Here is a 17,075-nt window from a genome sequence, read left to right on the forward strand (position 1 = left end):
GGTTTTATTGTATCCCACCAAAAGATGTGATTCATTCTGAGAAATGACAAGTCCAGCACGGACACAAAATTCTCTGTACAAACGCAGACTTCAGGGAAAACTCCCCAGAACTGGCACAGCAGAGAAAAATTGAAGGCTGCCACTGAACTCATACAAAAAATGTGCTACCCAAGGCTAGACACCAACATGAAAAATGTGCACAGCAATAATTATAAACAACAAATCAGTTCTGTTGAATTACTGCCATATTGGAGTTCTAGATGGTGCTCTATAGGAGATCAGTTTCAGACATATTCCAAACACTGAGCTTGGATTCACAGCAGTCACTTGCTTTTGCTTAAAGCCAATTTTTCATTTGGGCTTCCCTAACATTTTGATTCAAAATAATCCTAAAGTACTTTAAGAGAAAATACTGCAATTAAAATTTTATTTCAATTATTCAATTATTCAATTATTTCTCATTGCACATAAACAATTTTTGCTTAAGGACAGGTCAGACCATTTTATTCCGAGACCTTTCAGCCCTAAATCCTTTATGTATTTTAAGTCAGTAACAGGATCACCTCCTTTTTTTCTCTCCTTTCCATGTTCTACTACAGAATGATGACTTAACATTACTTTCCTACTTTAGCTACTATCTTATTGGACTGTCTGGTCCCTTTTCCTTTTCAAACCTCACCTAGACAACATCATGGCTCCAAGAATCCAGAGGTCTTTACCAAACATTGACTTACAGCCACTCCCATCTATTGAACTGTCAAAGCAACACAGCATTAAAACAGGCTCCTTATGAAAACAGCTTTCTAATCCACCTTTAGATCTTTCTACTGATTTACTAGTCATCTCTTGGCTCATGTTTACTGGTTATCTCTTGACATACAAACATCCTAAAAATCCTGAATTCAACAAAAATGGATTTGCTGGACCCTCCACTGACACCCCCATCTTCTCCAAGCCTTTCTCCTGCCCTCAATTATTCTGCTGTCACATATCAGAACAAACTCTCCACCATCACCCCATGCTGCACTTAGACTGTAGAAACAGCTCTCAGCATTAGAGCAGTGAAACAGCTTTATAACTTTACAACTTCATGATTTATATTATGTCAGATTTTCTTTTAATCGTTTAAATGCTTTGTTTGTATATTTGTTTGTTCAGTGCTGGGAAAGCAAGAGGCATTGTATCATTTTCTCATAGCAAAGAAAATATGGCAACTGAAAAAAGTTCAGCTGCTTCCATTTAACAGCTGCCTGAACAGGTGGGATACACAGATCAGATTAGCTCCATGCTTCAGTACAAAATTCACCTACTGTTAAATCCCAGGCTGGAGCAACAAACCCATTTCTTTTCCATTCGATGTACCCCTTTATCTCCCTTCCTGGAGTTACCTGGTGATGTTTTCCATTAGCTGCTGCTGCATGGACCTGAGGCTTCTCTGCTGTCCCCAAAGTCCCACCGCTCTCCCCCATCACCACTCATCCATGGGGAAAGGCAGTCCCATTTCCCAGCCCACAGGAGCCAGCAGAACTCATCATCCGAGTTCCAGCACTGCTGAAATGCCCTGGCAAACACCACCGCCTGCTCTGCCCGACAAAAAAAGCTCTGAAGACCAGAAAAGGCAGTGGGGGTAGGGTTCACTGGCTGTTTTAAATGACCTAATGCTGCCAATTAGGAAGCTTTGGGCAGTTCAGAGGGACACTGACAGCTGGCTCAAGTTGACAAGCGAAGAAAATCAGGAGGGCTTTGTACCCGCTGGCTCCACATTAGCAAAAATAAAGGGGAAAAGAGAAGGAGTAGCACCAAGGAAATGAACCCTCATGCCCATATGAAAGCTTGTAACTTGAAGATAAAGTAATCCAAATAGTTCCCTCCCATTCATTTCTTCTCCAGCAAGGATTTACTTGCTAGAAATTCTTCTGTAGGAATTCACAGGAGATGATGTTCTGTGCTTACCTCCAATGCCAGACAAGCAACATGTATCTGAATTGGAAATTTCTATATGTAACTACAAATTCTTTGCTTCTCAGAAGAAAAACCTCAAACACTTCCTCTCCAACACAAGCCTTCAACTCTTACTTCCTTTCCTTTGCTGATGACGTGACAGAGACACACCTACAAAGAAAAAGCTAAAAAGTAGGAAACCAATTGATTTTTCCTACCTGTAAGAGGCTCAGCTCCTTGCACTGCCAGGCTGACATTCTTTTTCTTTGCTGAGGAACTTAAATCCATTTGTCCATTAAGGCTGGTTCCAGCATCCACTGCAGTCTGGGGCTCAAACCCCACTTTTTCTGCAGCGGGTACTTCATGGGAACAAGGTGTCTCTGCTGCAAAAACCACCGCATCAAAACTTGTTACCATTTTAGGAACTTTATCCAAAGAAGAGGCATCATTAGCCGATACCAAACTCTTCACTCCCACATTTTCCAGTGACTCAACAGCCTGTAAGCGGCAGGAACACGGTGAGAAGGGCACTGCAGGTACAGCTCGGCTTTGCTTTCCATGGGGCTCAGGCAAGCCCTCCCCCTGAGCCCCTGTCAGGGCAGGAGCAGTGTCACTGTCACCAGCTGGACAGACGGTGTCGGTGCTGGAGTCACTGTCACACGTGGGCTCCTCTGCGATGGGCTGGAGCGCTGCCCGGGGCAGCAGCTCCGTGTCCTCCTGCTCCTCTGGATACGCTGCAACAGGGGCTACTGGCACCGGCCTTGGCCCCTCCTGATCCTCACAGCCATCGCTCGGGGCTCCCTCCTCTGAGACATCCTTTAATTTGGGGGTGCTGCTGTTGGGGGAGATTTGTTGTAGGGTTTGAGAGGGGTCCTGCTCTTGGTTCAGCCCAGCATTCGGACAAGGGTCACTTTCCGCACCCAGTGACTCATCTGCTGATGCAGGTCCATGCATGGTGCCTTCTGCTGCAACTGCTGCTCCAGCCTTGCAATCCTCTTTGGGTTGGTCTGTTGCTTTCAGCCCAGCATCCACGCTGCTGCTGCCCACCACAGGCCCCGCCAGACTGCAGGCAGAGGGTTTCACAACAGCAGTGAGAAGTTCCTCCGACAAAACCTGCTCATTGCCATTCACATGAGCCTCCTGCTCAGGTTCAGCTTTGCCTCCTTCAGCTTTCTGCGAGTGGCCCTGTTTCGGGGAGCCCTCGTCCCCAGCATGGTCCCCAGGCCAGGTGGCAGCTACTCCACCATGCTCCCCACCGTGCTGCCAGGAGAGCTCTGCTGAGCCTGCCCTCGCTGCCACTGCTTCCTGGTTTTGTTTAGATTCCTCATTATGAGTTGCAGAGGGTGTGCCTATTAAATCATCCTCGGCACAGTCTGCGCCCTTGGCACATGGAGCTGATCCAGGGTCATTACCTTGCAGAGCTGCCTCCTGCCCGGGAGGTGCCACTGCAGCATCTCCCTCCTGACTCACAGCCAGCCCCTCTCCCCTGGCTAGGAGAGAGGGCAGTTCCACCTTGCTGCTCCTCCCCTCCTGCTCTGAAGCACTTTCTGCTTTCTCAGCTCCAGCCTGGGCAGGCTCTTTCTCCACCAGAGCTGTGCTCACATTCTCTGGAGGGAGCGATGCAGGCTCACGTTCCTCACGTTCGCTCTGCTGAGCAGTGTCTGGTTTGAAGCTGTTGCCCATTTCACCTTTAACACCAGCTTGAGCAGCAGAAGGGTCACAGGCAGCAACTTCCTGACCACTGCCTGCAGAATTTTTGCTTCCTCCCTCTCTGCAGCTGCTGGTATCAGTTCCTGCTGGCTCCTTTTCACTGCTCTCCATGGCTTCAGCCCCACGGTCAGAGATCTCACCACTCTCCTGGCAATGTGCAGGTCCTGCACCACTTTCATTAGATTCACCAACATCTCTGTTTTCAGGTTCAGCATCAGGGCCATCAGTTTCCACACTGCCTTCCAGTGAGGGCAAGCTGGATTTTCCATCTGTGCAGCCTGCTCCCACCTGCCCTTCTTGCTCCCCACTCTCACTGCTGCCATGGACTTCCAAACCAGGAGCAGGTTTTGATGCACATGCAGGAACCTTCACCCCATTCACTGCAGGCAATGCTTCCTCAGTGCTGGCAGTGACCTCCTGCCTCGCTGTGACACTGGCATCAGCCTGGCTTTCTGTGAAGTCCCCGTTTACCTGAGCAGTGCACGAGTCCACATCAGTCTCTTTGTTCCTGCCAGTCTTGCAAAGGTCAGCAGGGACACTGCCAATGTCACCATGTGAATCTGCACCGTCACAGGCCGGTACCACTCCCACATCTGCATCCTCCCCATCCGAACACCCAGTGCCATTGACACCACTGAGTAAGGGCTGAGCAGTGCTGGATGACTCTTCCTTAGCTGGGTATTTCTCTGCCAGGCTTGCAGTCCTTTCACCAGGCTCTGCCATCCCATCCTCTGCCCGCTGCTGGCCCTTAGCCTTCTCAGGAGCCCCAGCACAGTTCCTGCATTCAGTCTGGCCCATGGCCACATCCAGGCCCCCCAAGGAAGCTGGGGCTTCACCTGCAGCTGCAGCCACAGCAGCGGCACTGTCAGCAAATTCCTCAGCACTCTGCACTTCCTGATGGGCACTGCCTGTACTGTCCCCGCCAGCCTGGTCCAGAACAACTCCAGCCGATGTCATCCCAGCTTCCTCATTTGTATTTCCAGAGGATGGAAGATTTACAGCACCATTCAGACTTGCACACAGGCTCACACTGCAGTCCTCATCTGATATAGTCCCAGAGCCCTCTGCAGATCTTAGCTCCACCTCTCCTTCCTTTTTACACAATATCACTGTGGTTTTACTTTCACAGATGTTCACTGGACAGTTTGCATCTTCCAGGCTAACCATGTCTTTTGGTGCATCATTAAAAGCTCCCAGACTGCTGCTGTTGCAGTTCTCCTCCTGCTGGGTTTGGTTTGAGAGCTGCCCAATGTCCAGGTGAACTAAATCAGGTGGATTTTCCTGCCTTTCTTCTCTTGCCATTTCTTCTAGGCTCTGGAAAGTAGTGGTCAGGTAACCATTTGGCTCTGCTCCTTTAGCACAGCTGTCTCCAGAATCTCCCAGTACAGGCTCTGTCTGCTGCCTTAAACTCTGTAACAAGACACAAAAGAAAAAAAAAAAAACCAAACAAAAACCAAAACAAATTTATTCTGTCATGCAGTCACTCAAAACCTGTATCTACCTAATCCCATTCCACATGAATCCAATTCCTGGTGTCATCCAGGAAAGGGCAACAAATGTAGTGCAGTGGGTATTTTACATGTTGGTTTTATGAGGAGGAGGTAATATTGAAACTATTAAAATGAGAGAAACATTGGTTGAAAAGAGCATCTAAAGGTCATCTAGTCCAACCACCTGCCTGAAACTGGCCTACTGCCACTGCAGCATCAGGCCAACCATGACTTTATCTTGCCAAACTTCCAACTTAGTACCCACAACCTCTCTGGGCAGTCTGTTCCCATGCCACACCAGCCTCCCATGAAGAATTTTCCCTAAAGCCAGTCTGAACACCCCAAAGGTGAAATTTGTCCCTCTTCCCCCCCTGCTATACCATCTGCCACCACTAAAAAGAACTGTATTCTCGGTAATTGCCCTTTGAGAAGCTCTAGTCTCAGTTCTTCAGTGCACGTAAATTCAATACCTGTAAAAAGCAGAATTCAGTCTACCAAATAAAGCAAATATATACCAGCCTAGTCCCAAAAGACTTCAAGCAAATGCTCCTTAGGAGCACCTTAAGATCCCTACCCAGCACTCCCCAGGTCCTGCCAGCATTCCTTAATTTTCTATGGATGGCAGTGCTACTTCAGACATGGGCATTGGGCTGGCAATGTCCAAACACAGCAACTGTCTCCTGCTCCCAGGACTGAACTAATAATCTAATCTATTCCTGAGAACTGCAGGCATAATTAAATATCTGAAATTTATTTCCTAATTGGAAATAAAAATTTAAAAATGATGACATATTATTAAAATTAATACATGCATTATCATGGAACAGTAGAATCATAATCAATTCCTCTCTAATCTGCATTTTCCTTCCAGAGCACCTGCTTTGTCAATCTTTTATAGTTTGATACAATCAAACCTTTATTTAAAAAGAACTGTCTGTTTCAGTATTTCCTTTCATATTCTCTTTTCTGTAGAAGAGAACATATCAATGCTGGCATCTTAGAAATAGTGGCTTATCAAATTACTGAGCAACCCCAGTTCCTCGATGTACACCCAACAGAGCTCTCACAGGTTTGCTTGGGGTTTTGCACCACAAGCTTTCCAAGGCCACACCAGTTTCTCATTAAGTACCTGAGACTCTCCTAATGAACTGTTAAAATCTGAGCTTTTACTTAATTTATTTGTAAAAAGGATTCAAACAAATACCTGCATACTAGAAGTCTAACTGTTGGAGTCTGAGAACTGAACTGTTCCCTGCAAATTTTAAGTTTTTAGTTCTCAGAGAAATAGAACTTCACACCAAAACTGTCATCTTAACCACCCTGGTAATTGAAGCAGCCCCTACGTTAATTGATGCATCAAGGGGAACTTCTGGGTACTGCATATACCAATAGTGGCTAAAATCATCACTGTTACCTTGAGGATACTGCATTTACTTGCTTTTCCACACTCTGAGGTTTGCAAACATTGAGCAGTGCCACAGACTCACTGAGTCACAAACCACTAAATGTATTTCTGGTGTTTGCCACCAATCATCTGCTATTCAAAATAGCCCTGCTGCCCAGCTCCCATATATGCTGTCAGCTATGGCTCCCTTGGAGGCATCCCAGGACAGGTCAGCTCTCGGGGCAGCAGTGTGGCATCTCCATCCCTTGAGGAGCCCCAGGGATGGGACACAGGACTCTGCATGCAGTGGTACCCACAGGCTGCAGATATTCTTTGCAAGGGCAGTGTGCCAGGCCCTTGGTGGCTGTAACCCCACAGCAGAGCATGGAGACTGTGCTCCTGGATCCTAGCCAGGATGGACAGACAGACAACAGTGACACTTGCTTGGGAACAAGCAGGGTTTTCAAAAGGAAGGGCCACAGCAGCCCCAGCATCCTCACGGTGAAGTCACTCTGCTGATAGCCGGAAAAATACAGCCATCACCAAAGGAAGCCAACAGGCTTTCAACTGACCCAAAATAAACCTAAATGAAATAATTACAGGGCTGCTTTCCAAATTCAAATCAGATTAGATCTGAAGTAAAACAGTGGTGGAAAGTGAAGTCTATTTCTGATTTCACTGTCAGGCAATATGTTCCCTATCTGGTATTTGCATGAGCAAACAAGCAGTGAGCTGGATATGCTTGCCATGGTTTAGGGTATTTTGATGGGAAGGGGAAGAGATTTCACAGTTAGCCTGGATTTGCCACCAGTTCCTGTTGAGACTGGAAGTAATTAACATCTCAGGTACTCAGAGAAGGTGGAAAATGGCTCAGCATGGCCCATTCCTCTGCTCATCACCCCAACCCACTGGCCATGCACAACAGTTCTCCTCTCCCTTAGTTAAAGCAACAAAAATATCCTGTTATTTAGATCCTGCACCTCTGCAACCCCGGATATGTGATCTGATGAAGGAACACCCACAAGTGACACCAACTGTGACAGACATGTGGGTGTTTCTGAGAAATGGCAGTGTTCTGGTGTTTTACCTTCCCAACTGAGACCCTGGGGCATCAATTTGAAAGCAGCAGGAGAAAGCCCTTCCAAAGCCCTACAGATCCTGTGGACCAAGCACCACAGAGTTTGAGCACAGTGAAGGGACCATTATGGACACAAACTTTGTGTGGCCAAGGCAGGCTGGTCTTCTGAGTCCTACATTGAATTGCTACTGAAACAGACATAGTTTCCATCACCCATCCCAGAAATGTTCATCTCAGTCTCCTCTCTGACTCTGAACTTTCCATCTCAACAGAGATGTCTCCACTGTGCTCATAACCCACACCCCCAGCCTCACTCCAGAGCCTGCCTTAAGCTGCCCAGTGTCTGCCAGACAGGCAGAGGGTCAGCATGTTTCCAGGGAGGTGTTCCTGCCCATCCAGGTGGGTCCAAAACTAACAGAGCACGCAGGAGCTGGGAGCAGAGAGAGGCAAAACAGAGCTGGTGTTGCACAGCCCTGAGCCTGCTTCTCTCCTGAATGAGAACATTTGCTGCCTAATACAGCTTAACCAGATCTCCCCATGCCCAGTAATAAAAAGCAAATGGACATGTGTCCACCTGGATGATTGATAATGAATCCAGAGAAAACGCCTAGGGAAACGTGCCCTGAAGGATGCTGACATGTGAGAGTCCTCCCCAGGTGCCAGGCTGCAACCAGCCAGACCTGCTTCTCTTCCATCCCCCCAGCCTTCTGCTCACCTGGTGCTGGTGGCTCTGCATGTGCATCTGGAGGTGCTGAATGTCCCTCTCCCAGCTGGCTGCTGTCCCCTCCCTGGCCTCAGCTGTCAGCAGGTACACGTCGAGCCCACGGTGGTGCTTCACGCTGTAGTGCCCCGAGTGCACCGTGTGCGACAGGGTGCTCCACGAGTCCGGCTCCCTGGCTCCCTCCCTGGAAAACAAGGCTGGGTTAGTGGGCAGGTGAGGAGGGATCCTGCATGGCAGGACACACACACACACTCTTCTCTGCTCTGGGCAGCCACCAGATCATGGCAGCAGGCAGAGCACAGCACCGGCTCCAGGGCCAGACACACACACACCCCCCTCAGTCCTGAAAATAATGTGATTTAGCGGTAATGCCAGCCACAAGATTTATTTCACAAGGTCCTTCTCAGGTAGAGATCAGTGGTTTTACCCCAGCCTAGCAGCTAAGGGCACAACAACTGCGTTTTAAATCAAATTTATCACAGGTGAAGATCACCAAAGCAGCTGTCACAGAACAGCAGACACCTGAAAGGCAGAACAGCAAAGCGTAAGTTGCAAGGAATGAAAACTATCATGGTACAAGTTCTACACCAAAGCCAGCACACTGCTCACAAACACCCAACAGCCATCAAATTGCAGTATTTTTTTCACTCCTGAAATGAACTGAACTTGTTCTGTGAAACTTCCTCTGTGCAAGATGTTCTCCATACTGTGAGACAGCTGTTTTTCTGCAGCACTATCATGGGCTTTCTTTTTACCAATCCAAAGGAAAGAAAGGGAAAAAGATGCTGTAGATCAGAATGAAAAATAACTTAGTAGGTAAATGTATTTAATGTGAACTTTTATTCAGTCCCCTCTTTCTGAACATCAAACCCTGATTTTGTACCACTCAAAGCAGTAATGTCTCAGGTCTCACCAAGCTGCACAGCAGCTACACTGGCCTATTGAGGTGGTGAGCAAACACTGAGGTGTTCACCAACATCAGGTTCACAGATTTCATTTTGAATCAGAACTGATTCAGGAAACCCAAAATCTGTTTTGATCATTCCAGACAGAGCAGAGTGGGCACCACCCCACCAAGCCCTGCACCCCCCAGGAGAGACACAGAGCCAAACCCCAGGAATGTTACATGAACAGGGCAGGACACTGACCTGCTCAGGAGTGCAAGAAAAGGGAATTTCCCTGTCTTCCTTCTACCAGGGATGCACCTGCTGACACGCAGCCTCACCTATGAGCTGGGGTGGGCATTGGACTAAATGACCTTTAAAGGTCCCTTCCAAAGCAAATTACCCCGTGATTCTACGATGTCCCCTCCCTGTTGCAGAGACTAACCATTTTCAGATCTCCCTTTGCTGCCCAGTTACAAATTTCCTTGGAAGGGGAAGAGCTGTGATTGTTTTTAAACAATTAGGAATTCAAGAAGGTACATAAACACAAGTGCATGCCATCAAACAGGTAAAACTACACATAGCTTTCAGAATCTTTGCTGAGAGGTCCTACTTTAAAATTCTCAAACCTTTCTTACGGGTGAGGGCCCCCAGGAAGCCACAGGGCTATCTCTCTGGGAAGCCAAGCAATCTAGAAAGCAAAGTCATACCAAGCAAACACCATGATCAGCAACAGGAATGGGCAGAGCAGGCTGGGGAAACGGCCAAATGGTTCATCAGAGGCAGAGAAACCTGTGCAAGCAATGGTGGTGGCAATGGCTGCCTCTGCTCTGCCCCAGCACACCCAGCTACCCCCTTCTGTGACTCATTCTGGGTTAAATCTGCAAGGAAATTCACACAAAGCAATACTATGGCTTCCACCATTCACCACCACTTATCTCAGTCATGACTTGACTTCAGCAGAATTACACTTGATTTAAGCAGAATCAATATTTCCACAGAGAAACAGAAGGAAGCATCCCGTTTCTGCTGGTGATTGGTATAAATCCACAGAGGCACTGAAGTCAACAGAGCCATTACAAGTAACTAAAGAAATGACCTTCCTTTATCAAGGAAACACAGACATTTCTGTCTGGAGTGTTTTTCTCTTCAGCTGTCATGTATGAGAAACCACTGTACTTGGGGCCACTCTCAGAGTACAAGGCAGTGGGCACAAAGCCCACACCACCCACTCACGGGGACAACAGCAGAGGATTAAAGAACTGCGCGCCATGAATCTGCTCCACTTTCTCATCAGCTTCAAGGACCCTTACAGGCATCTCCAAGCCAGCACCCACAAAGCTGCCTGCAATACTTGTTGAGGCTCAAAGGCCCTCAGCAACTTCAAAAGGATCAATCTGGAGCAAGATGACAGGCAGAGTCCCCTGCGACACCGTGAGTGTGTCCACCCCTCCAGCAATCCACAACCTTCACACGGCCCACATGGATCAAACAGACAATTTTGCTTACAAAGAGAGCAGTTTCTTTTTTTTTATTCAAGATACCAATCTGTGTTAGACTTTATGAAAAGCTTTAAACTTTTTGTGAAAGCAAGAAGTTTCTCACATCCAGCCAAGTACAAACTCCAAGCTCTCATTTTTAGTAGCAGTCACCTTCGTTACACAAAATCAAGCAGTGAGATAGCAAATGGTTCAGTCTATTGCCTCCTTCAAACCATCCCTTTCATACTCTGCTCCATCCCAGCAATAATGGTCTGAAGCAGAGAGGACAAATGAGGATTCATAAACATTAACTCATTTTCCCACTGTTCCTGTGGTTCAGGCAATCACTTCCAAGGCCATTTGAGAAGACTCTCCTGCTCATTTGCCCTCATACACTGAGTTTCACAGTTCATGCCTTTCCTGCATGTCTCACTGCAAGTCCTGGATTTTACTGAGAGATGATAAAAACACACTTTCTTCCAGGAAAAAAGCTTTGCTGTTACACATTTTGTGCTTCCTGGCTGTGAAAGATGCTTATTTTGTCCAGACTTGGAATTTCTGGAGTGGTTGTATAGGAGTGCATATCCAAGCTGCTCTACGAGGAGATAAAAACAGATATGCAAATACTTACTGGAGATTTATTAGCAAAAATATGTATACAAACTCCAGCCTTAAAGAAGTTTGAAAATCTGCTTTTGTTCAGCATAAAAATCCAGTTTGCTGCACTCTGCCAGAAACAACGGAAATCTGTCTTCTTATGAGATTTAACCATCCTGGGTCAAATCTTTCTCATCTCCCCTTTTCAACAGTTTCCCATCAAAATACACAACAGATATAAGTGAACTGAACATTTTGTAAGAAACATTTCTGAGCTCAACTTTCACAGGAGAAAGTATCTTGGTTAAAAAAGCAAGGCCTGCCTGAGAAAGCTGGTAGTGTTCACTGGCTCTACACCAGCTCTGCACATGCATGCCATGGCCCACTGAAAAAGCCTGTAAGAAGTCCTCCAGCTCTGGTCAGTCTTCTGTCCCATGAAGGTAAACCCAGAAGGGAAATTTTTAGTTGAAATTAAGAACAACTTACCAGCCCACCCTTAATCTGCAGAGACGTGGCTTAAAGAAGGATGACAACTTCAAACAGAGAGAAAGAAAAAATACTTCAAAATACTCTCAAGCCGTGTTCTGCTCCATCTGGGAACTGAATAGACTGCTGAAACTACAGGATCACCTCCTGTCCATCTGGCATGCAAGAGAAGATTACAAGATCATAGAATCACAGAATGGTTTGGGTTGGAAGGGACTTTAAAGATCATCCAGTTCCAACAGGGATATAGGGATCCTGTCTGCTAGACCAGGTTACTCCGAGCCCCATCCAAGCTGGGATGGGACAGTAAGTAGAAAGTGGTTTTTATTTAAACCTCCCAGCACTGCCCAAGTAGACTGGATCCTTTTCAAGGCAGAGCTACACTGTACTCGTGTGCTGAATCTGTCCTTATCTGCAAGGGGAGAAGAGAGTGAGTGGCGGAAAAAGGAAAGCCCACACCACACGGCTCCTGGCTTCCGGCAGATATGGGCGAGAGATTTTTAAGAGGGAAGATAAGAGAGAAAAGGAGAACAAAAAAAACCCCAAAAAACAACAAACCACCACCTGATCAAAAGCTCTGCTTGCCCTCAAAAGCTGCAAAAACTGCTCAGTAACAAGGGTCTGAAATTCGAGGTGCTGATGCTTGCAGCAGGCGTGTTCTCCAGTACCAAGAGACAAGGTTTGAGCTGGAGGGGAGAGGAGGAGGAGGAGGGAGGAAGAGATCAGAAGATGAATGAAAAAGCCTCAGTGAGTTAAGCAAACTTTCATGTTAGGCAGATTTATCCCACACTTTCACAAAGGGGTGAGGAAGGCAGTGTGGGAACTCAAGGTGTTATTTCCTGGGGATATCCCCTCCAGACTTCTGAGCTGAAACAAAACAAGCTCAGTAGCATTGCCAGCTCTTAGGATCTTTCTGCAAGCCTGACAACAGCTGTAGGTTTATTCTGAAAGCACCAGTCCCTAGATCCACATGGCAAAGACAAAACAAAAAAAAAGGAAAAATAAATTAAAAAAATATAAATTAAAAAAAAGCCCCTCCCATTATGGCTGCATGAAAAGCTAGGAAAAGGCCAGAATTTAGATGCTCTTATCTGTAAGGTAAATAGAAACACAACTAAATTGAATTCTAATCTTACATTCTTTTTATTACTATTATTATGGTATCACAGTGAAAATACCAGATCAGACAGACTGTGATCTGGGATAAACAAGGAATGGTGCCTACAGGGATAGGATTGGTGGTGATTGTGCAACATGCTCACAGCACAGGCAATTTAAATCAAGCCAACAATCCCTCCTGGGAAAACCCAGCACCCACACTCAATGCAGTCACCAGCATTTAAATCAATCTTAGAAATCTGACCAAACACAACTTCAATGTTATTTGCAGAAGTGTTGGGGTAATGGAGGCTTTGTATCTGCATTATCAACCTTGCACCCACAATCTTCAGTGATATACAGAACACTAATGCACACAAACACTTTCTTGCTCTTCCTCGTTTTTATAACCATCCATATGCATTGTATGTGAGAACCAGAAAACACATGCAAGCAGCATGTGCTAGAATGGGTTAAAATAAATCAAGTGTTTTCAAATTTGAAAGTGATATAATAAACATAGAATTCACACTTCAGGTGTTTCCAAGTGTTCCAAATGTCCCAGGAAAGTAGGAAAAAAAAATGTTTCTCATATAAGAAAAACCTACATATTGCTCAGTAATTTGAACAGTTTTGATGTTGAAAGAAAGAGTTAAAAGTTCATCTGATGTAGAAATAATGACTAAACCCTTAGAGTGCCTCGCACAAACATGAACTGCAGTTGTGGATTCTGACACCAAACTGAATTCAGGATTGCATAACCTTCACTTCAGTATCAAATTAAATACTTAATAAGTGGATTCAAAATATGTAATGCTAACTTCTCACTGATTAACACACTATACAGCAGCAATCAGAGAGAAAAGCTGGTTTGGTTCTTCAATAGTTGTTTGCAGATGCACATATGCTGAGGGAGCATGTCCAGTATTTACAAATACAAAGGGTCTGTATTTCTAAACCCAAGCATTTCTTAGGCCCCAATGTCAATTATCCATTAAAATATATATATATAAAAATACAGCTACAAAATCTTACCAACTACATTTGCCAAAAAGTACAATCTGCATTCCATAAGAGTAACTGTTATTAAATGCATTTTCCATTTGTTTTATTTTCAGAGCATTATGTATCAAGAAGGATGTAGATATCTGCTCAGGATGTGGAGCTGTAGGTCCAACCTAGAACCCAATGTCCACCTGGAGACTCATCAGTAAACAAGAGGAATTTAAGGTGAATCTATGAAATGCACTCAAGAGTGCAAACAGATTCCATTTGTTTCATTTTAAATTTAAAAAGCACCATCATGGAGAATACCTCAGCAAGCAGTGTTTACAGCTAAAAACAGGATCTCAGATCAGGACAAGTGATAATGAAAGAAGAGCTGTCCCTGCAGAACATCTCCACACACTGCAAGAGAGCGTGGTCACTGGCTCTGCAACACAACCCCGAGAAGCAGCCGTGCCTTTGGCTGCTCTGACACAGCAGTTTACAGAGACCTCTTCTACAATCATCTGTTCAAACTCTATCCCCTACCATGAATGTCACTGCTTGGAGCAAATCTGCTCCAGAGACTAAATATGAGCATCCTAATTGGGTATCCAGCTAGCCCATGCCTGAGGCCAAAAACCCAGCAGTTCTGGGAAACCACTTATCTGCATTTTCTAAATTTATCCTGAAACAGAGCTGGTCTCTCATAATCACTTACCAACCACACAAGGCTGTCCAGCACTTATGGCTCCTATAATTTTTGGGAACACTTCCAGATCAGGATTGCTGGGAAAGAAAAATAATTTCTTCTTGTATCTTACCAAATATTCTCAAATCTCTTCTAAATCTCTTCTTTCTCATCCTCACAGGTCTGTTTCCATGATCTCCCAGGACTACAATATCCCAGTGGGAATACAGAAATATTAAAAAGCTGATTCTATCACATGGACTAAGCCTTCTCTCTCCTCTGTATTCAGAGGTGGTTACATACAAAACAAAGGAAAGGAGGGAGCCAAAGAATGAAAAGTTTTCATAGGGATGTGGAGACACACAAGGAAGTCAGTAAAAGCTGGAGAATGATGTGGGGTGAGAAAACAGGAACACAAACTCTTCCTGCTCCATCACGTTTACACCTGGTTGCCAGTGGAGCAGTGGAGTTTCTGTGTCAGAAGATACCCACAGCACCTCAGCATCTTTCTAATCATGATGTTAAAGCTATTAAATTATGATGTTTCAATTGAAAAACCCTACAGCCACAAAACTAGATCCTGTAGACCACTGACCCTCACACACTGCTCCAGACATATCACTGTCTGTATCTAAACAGCATCTCCTTAACAAGCACAGGGCTCTCTGAGTCCTCTTTCAGTGCCCTTCTAACATTTCTGAATCCCTCTTAACACATTAATCTTGTGTCATCACTTGTAGATACAAAATCAACTGTTCTCCTGCCACACCACAGGAAGCCATCCCTCAAATCCAGCTCCCCAAATAGCAATCAAATGGATTTGTTGCTTGGTTTGGAGTGGAAGAACAGATGGAGAAACATCAGTACTAATTCAATAAACCTTACAGCCTCTGATTCTCTTAGCCAGAAATAAAATGTATGTATATCATGTGACTGATTTTGAGATCATGCTTAAAAACGCTGCTGAACATAAACTGGGTATTTTTGAAATGAAGCATTTGCTTAAAGGGCCTGCTAAATTGGGGTGAAAAAAAAAAAGAAAAAAGAAAAAAAGGAAAAAAAAAGGGCATACAAGGCAAATCCTCTTGCAGCTCTGGCTCAGAAAAGCAGAAAAGTGTATTTAGCTATAAAAGTAAAGTCACTGAAAAAGCATCCTTATTTGAGAGGCACCACAGAGATTACAGCCCAGACTTCACCAATTACTTATGTAAAATCAGAACAATAGCAAGTGATAATCATGGATTGAAAAACATTCACAAAACCCTTCTGCTACCAGTGAGTTATTCCTTATGTGTGTTAATTAAGTAATTTTACATTTGGAAATACAGACTTGTACTGATTTACAGTTTCACAGACTGAGCCTCCTGATTGTTACCAGGAAATCTGAAGGGAAGAGCAATCCCAGATGTGCCGAAACACTTCAGAGCAAAAAGCAGAGAAACCAGCAAAAGTAAAGAAAGTTTACAGTAAAAGACTCAGAGACTGTTGCAACTCTTTGCAGGGATAAGAAAAGTGCAATTTTAATTTTTTTTGAAATGGGCTTTATTTTTCTCTTGCTTCCCTTTTTTCAGAGGACATAAATCACTCTCAGCTGCGAAGGAACTACAAGTGTTTGGCTTTGCTGGGGAAAGAAATGTTACTAAGCAGAAATAAAATCAGCAATCAGATCAGTGTTTGTACGTTTTAGAAAGCAGCACTTCCAACCTCTCTGCAATCCCGGTGTCTTGAAGCCATTTTCCCCTCTGCAGCAAGAGCCCTGCAGAACATGGAGCTGGCAGGGGATTGTGTTACTGCCCTGAGTGCACTGGGAAACAGCAGCTCCTGCATTCTGCAGCTGTCCAGCTCCTCCCAGAGCTCCAGCAGCCTGTTCAACAACTGTGCTGCCCCTCCAGAGCCAGCATCCTGCAGTCAGCATCACCCTGCTCCAACAGCGGGGAGAAACAGGCTCCAAACACAGACCCTTCACTCTGGAAATACCTGAAACTCAAAGAGGCTTTGCAAACTGCACCATTTCCAAAGTTATCTTTACCTAAAAAACTTTATATATTTTTTTCCCCCTATAAAACTACTGCCTTTCTGCACTATTGTATTCCATCTGCCCTGCAGGACACTCTTCACTGCACAGTTTTCATCCTGGAAATAAAACAAGTCCCCTCAGGAATGATACACAACTGATGAATGTTTATTGATAATGAATATTTATTTGCTTATATGAATATTTATTAATGTATGCTGCTGTTGACTCTCAATCCCACCTCCACGGGCTCTGTGACAGCTCCTTGCTCACATCTCAGAAGAACCAGCCCATGCACCTTTCTTGTTTGAGGATGCACATCCAAGAACAGAATACTTCCAGGGATGGAAAACTTACATAGGAAGCATCTTTTATTTTTCCTACATGAAGTACTGCAAAAGCTGAGAAGGGAAAGTTCATCAGATAAACAGAAATTCAAAATGTCACCAGTGAAATTAGTTTTTGAGAAAAATATTTACGCTGCAGTTGAATCAAGCTACTTTGCAGACAAACCAA

The 17,075-nt window shown here is 45.0% G+C and overlaps 1 protein-coding gene across 3 annotated transcripts in view; it reads right to left on the reverse strand.

Moving 5' to 3' along the window:
* AKAP13 (A-kinase anchoring protein 13) overlaps positions 1 to 17,075 on the reverse strand; it is a 203,070-nt gene that overhangs the window by 90,260 nt on the left and 95,735 nt on the right. For all 3 annotated transcript variants that reach the window (XM_015639124.3, XM_015639123.3, XM_033516895.1), the window contains exons 8-9: positions 8,319 to 8,508; positions 2,160 to 5,061 (exon numbers count right to left, since the gene is read on the reverse strand). In XM_015639124.3, the coding sequence (XP_015494610.1) occupies positions 2,160 to 5,061; positions 8,319 to 8,508 (3,092 nt within the window). The remainder of the gene's footprint in view (positions 1 to 2,159; positions 5,062 to 8,318; positions 8,509 to 17,075) is intronic.

The sequence above is a fragment of the Parus major genome, chromosome 10 (genome assembly GCF_001522545.3).
Source record: "Parus major isolate Abel chromosome 10, Parus_major1.1, whole genome shotgun sequence".
NCBI lineage: Eukaryota > Metazoa > Chordata > Aves > Passeriformes > Paridae > Parus > Parus major.